Source organism: Pagrus pagrus (assembly GCF_965226575.1).
Source record: "Pagrus pagrus genome assembly, chromosome: 12".
Classification (NCBI taxonomy): domain Eukaryota; kingdom Metazoa; phylum Chordata; class Actinopteri; order Spariformes; family Sparidae; genus Pagrus; species Pagrus pagrus.
In genome coordinates, this window is record NC_140196.1 from 11,367,123 (window position 1) to 11,372,221 (window position 5,099).

General features: G+C 41.5%; 1 protein-coding gene across 1 annotated transcript in view; it reads right to left on the reverse strand.

The window, feature by feature from the left end:
* Nucleotides 1-5,099, reverse strand: part of LOC311266050 (uncharacterized protein) — an 8,723-nt gene extending 3,624 nt beyond the window's left edge. The window contains exons 1-2 of the mRNA XM_084368235.1: nucleotides 4,291-5,099; nucleotides 906-1,105 (exon numbers count right to left, since the gene is read on the reverse strand). Coding sequence (XP_084224361.1) covers nucleotides 906-1,105; nucleotides 4,291-4,821 — 731 coding nt within the window. The 5' untranslated portion in view covers nucleotides 4,822-5,099. The remainder of the gene's footprint in view (nucleotides 1-905; nucleotides 1,106-4,290) is intronic.

Below are 5,099 nucleotides of genomic sequence, written 5' to 3' on the forward strand. Positions count from 1 at the left end.
GAGACCTATTATGCTTTTTCCCCCTTTCTTTCAGTGTGTTATATACTGTAGGTTCTTGTGCATCTCAAAGGTCTTGAAAGTCCAAAAAACCCATAGTCCGCACCAACAGGAGACTCCTCTCTCCCACAGAAAACACTGCTCCTGAAACACCTCGTCAGTAGTCCCGCCATCAATTCTGTGACTTTGTGAATTTTTGCCTGTATTCACAATAGAAGTGAAGCTAACTGGAAGTTAAGAACACGACAGAGCCAACTGGAGACACGGTGAGCGTTGCTGGCTCAGGCATGTGTGAGCTGACCAATCAGAGCAGTCTGGGTAATTGGGGGGGGGGGCTTAAAGAGGCAGAGGGGGTATACAGTGCTGCAGTATGCAGTATGAGAAAACTGATGTTTTTTGAGAATAAAAGCATGTAAACCTATTCTAGTAGTAACCCAAAATAAAATGATGAACCTGAAAATAAGCATAATATGTCTCCTTTAAAGGAATATTGTGACGTGGAGTTTTGGTAGGTTTTTCTTCTTCACCACTCTACAAAAACTTAAAATTAAGTATTAATTAGGCTAAATTTGGCAAATTTCTAGTGAAAATATCCTATTCCAATAAGTATAAGACACAGTCACAATACACATAGCATTTCAGTGAAGTCACCTCCATAGTATTTACTGTCCAATAGGTAAAATTGTGTTGTATTCTTTGCAAATTGTCATTGTCATCTGGTGTGGCTATGTAAAAATCTCTTACTGTTAAACATCTCACATCAGAAAAATTAGCACAATAATATTTTTAGCTTAAGGGCCATGTTGTATAAACAGTTCTTGTAATTGATTCTCATTGCAAAAGTATTATAAGGAGGCAACATGAGGAGCAAGACGCCAGTAATGCAAAAGCACATACAGTATACTTACGAATTATAAATAAAAAGGACAAGTACCTGTATATATACAGACAGTAAGCACAAAAAACGTACAAAGTTTCCACATTTGCGAGAGGCGAGGAAATGCTTTGGTCCATGGAGCTTTATCTTGTGAGAAGGCTGAGGAGAACTGGGCTCACATGCAGGAATTATCCCCTGATTCCCTTTACTGGCTTTATTAGAGGTAGGTTTCTAGTAGGAAGACAAGATGGCAGTGCTTAGTAGGGTTATATGACTGCACAATGGAATGGATCAAATATCACATGTTAAGAAGGAATGTCACAAAGAGAGACAGGAGGTTCACATGTAAAACACACAACATGACGGATGAAAAATGGAACAGAAAATGGAATTAATACATGAATGAAATGACAACGACAGGTTGATTTGATCAAGTTAACTTCACATGTAAAACACACAGCACGACAAATCAATCACATCAATGAAATGACAGTTAATATACTTTTTAAAAAGGCAAAATACAGGCCACACTTCCCCTGTTTCCAGCTTACACGTTAGCACATATATTGCACGTCTCCATGCACAGACTGACGTTTCTAATGGCATGCCTTTGATTATTCATGGCAGATGGATAGACAGCAGCAGGGCAGTGAATTTATAGCTTATCACTTGTCGTACTCGGCCATGGAATGCAATGCCGACCCTGAGCGGAAAATATTACAAGTGACCATATGGCTGTTGTTCAAATTTCTCTGCTGAGGAAACTCACTAAACACTCTCTGATCGGGTTAGCATGGAAAAACCTGTCTTGAACCCGGGGGTGTCTCACATTTGTTCTCTGGATGCTGTCGTGTGGTAAACAGCGAGGGGGATATTTCGAGTGCAGTGTTTCCCCAGTGACAGCAGTTTGAAACTCTGATTGGGAGATTGGGGGAAAGTGTGGAGAGGCCTAAGTAACAGGGATTACATGTAAGATATTTCACGCCTCTGGAGGTGGAGGAAGACGGGGGTGCCACCTGACAGGTGCTCTGACGACCGCAGAAACCCCCTGAAATGTGAGTCACACGCAATCCATCAGATTGGTATTCGGTCATTAATCATTCACATATAATAAAGCCACAAAATCATGACCGACTTTGAATTGGCTTGAATTCAATAAGTTCATTTATCTGAAATACGAAACCGAACTGTGATGTGATATGAAGTATGTGATAACCTTGTCACGTTACATCACAACCACTCAGGTGAGCTTGTAGGAAAAGAGATATGGGTCTAACCTCGGGGGTTACGCAAGTGACTGGAGTGTGGTGATAAAGTGCTTTAGGGTGTCTGAAAGTGCAACGCATGCCCTCGATGCCAAGCACCACTTAGTGACCTTTATACAGGGTCATGATCTGTCAAGTGATTGTATAATGAAGACAAAAACCATCAGGTTTATTTTTAAGGTGACTTCAGTGTCACAGGAATTAAAAAGTAGGCTTTTTAAAGAGATAATGTGTAAAATGTCAAGGCAACAGTGTGTTTTATTTAATATTGTTACGACTACCTCAGGGAAAAACGTCAGAAAACACAACTGTAAAACATTTCTACCCGAGTCATGGCAGGTAGGTTTTCATTAGCAATAATGGTTGATTAACAGTAATCCTATGATTCCACGCTACTTATATCTCTTGTTTGTTTTGACTGAGAGACCCCTAGTGGCAGAAATTTTACATACTGTGTTTGTTGCAGCCGAACCAAAGTCGAAACTTAAGACATTTTAAGACATTAAGTTTCTAGCTTTAATGTATAATTCTGAAGTAAATGTTGATTGCACAATGTAATTGCTATAGAATAACGACACCATCAGTCCTTGGATCGGTTCCCTATCTTATCTGCCACTGGGTACAGAATCTCTGGGAAATTGAAGACTGACTGGTGAGTCCAGGCTGACAGCCTGACAAACTTGTTTTCTTTTCCTCTGTTGTTGGTAGTCGGCACTATGAGGAAAACCAAAACAACGTGGTCATCTTTATGACAGCGCGCCAACAATATTACACTTGGAAACAGGAGGGGTTGGAAGTTTTCTGTTTTGTTTTTAGGTAAGTGATTAATGTATATTTTGCATCCTGACATACAGGGTGCAAAGCACAGTGGAGCTACAGAAACCCCTCTGAGTTTATATTTACATACATATATTTTTACTTTTCTGAACTTGTACCAGCAATTCCTGAAACTCAGCATGCCGTGTTATATACAGACGTTTACTGGAACCTCTAAATCAAACGTACTGTGACAGCATTATCAGCAGGACTGCCAGTAAAGTTTTATGAAGAGCTATTTTGCGCTGCAGGAAGTTAAGTAATTTACAAAGAATCACATGGCAGAGACTGTAGGCAGGATCCATTGTTAGCCATTATACAGCAGAGGGCTAACTACTGGAAACAAACCCGTCCTAACTGGCCCAAACTTTAATTGGACAACTGAGACTAACGTAACAGATACAGAGTAGTGATGTGTCTTGAGTGAGTCACTGAGAGAAACAAACTGCTGAGGAAAGAAGGGGAGGAAGACTGACTCATCACAATTTGTCGACACCTGACTCCTGATGAGCTGAAGGGGTTAAACCCCTTTTAGACCACAAACACGACAGCCCCCCAATCCAAAAACAGCATTTCTAAACCAGGCCACTTGCATTTCACCCCTGGCCTCACACAGGCCCTCTCGTGCCCCGCTGGGGGGGGTCCCAGAGTGGGCCTCATGCCAAGGAGGCCATGTTGCACTTAGCATTAATAGAGATCCAACATGTGTATATGTGAGTTAAAATTTGGGTTTTATATAAGCTGCAAGTGATATATTGATTATGCAGTAACTTGCGTATCACTATATAATTAGCGTTCTTAATTACTTTACCTTCAATCAGCAGTTGGCAGGTGTAAATCCCAGACACCACTTATTACCCCAGCACATTATATGGGGGAATTTAAAACACTAGCCAAGCCACATTCGTAGGCAAGGGAACTGCTGGAGTGGTCATCTTTTTTGCTATGATTATTTTCACATGTTCTGCCAAGACCAACGAGATCTTTGTAAGATCTCAGAAATCAGAGTCAGCATTTTGCAACACTGGGAAGAACATGATTAGATGTCCAGACTGATGGATAGACTGTGATACCTGGAATCCGGACTGGCAAAATACTAAACCCTTGGGATCGACCGGTATGTTTTTTTCAGGGCGGATAGTAGCGTATTTTTTAAATGAATTTGATTTAAAGGCAATCAAACAAAAAAATGTAATCAGAAAAATACTGAATATCTGATCTGATAATTGGTGTATTATTACTAAAACCAAATCAATATCAACAATAACCAAATTTGGATTATACTTCCAAAAACTGAGGTAAAGATATTTTTGAGTTTCAGCATCTTCGTCTCACCTTGTCGAGCTTCTTGCTTATTGTGTCTGCAGATGATTTCCTCTTAACGGCTTGCTTGCCTCTATTGTCTTTGTGTTTGGAGCCCTTCCGAGCCGCGTGGCCTTTGAACATCAGCTCCATGACCCTGGAACTCTTCACCGTCTCCCCAATGAAGCTGATGACTTGCTGCATGCTGAGGACCAGTTTCTCCATCCCCTCGAGCTTCTGAGCCTGCTGCTCGGACCGCTGGTTCACCACCGACATTATGGTGCTCATCTCCCGGCATATGTCCCTCACCTCCCGCCCCACGACCTGGGTCTGGTTCATCATCCTGGGTGGAAGATGGATCTCCTCCTTGTCAACCTTCAGAGTCTCCATATCCTTTTCGATGTCGTCAATGTCATGAGACATCCCGTCTAGCCTGTAGAGGACCTTTTCTTGAATGTTGATGAGTTTGTCCATCTTGCTGCTGAGAGTCTCTATCCGATTTTGGATGAGGTCAAAGTTTGCGCCATTCGTATCTCCTACTGTGTTCTTTACCGAGGAACTCATGGCTTCCAGTGATATAAAAATCACGTTAGGACACCAACTTGAGACAAAAATCGGACAGAAAACGTCTGAGAAACAGACAAAAAGACTTTTTCAAAAATCGTAGCCAGCTCTACCCTTCAGTGCTCCCCGTTGCTGTGCAAAAAAGTGGAACAATGGAAAAGAAGTGATTCAGGATTGAAAATCTCCAATCACCAGCAATGTAGGTGATGTTTTTAAACCTCTACAACTGGAACTGAGCTTGTTTCTTCTCACACATTACCCCCCGTGCCTGCTGCTCT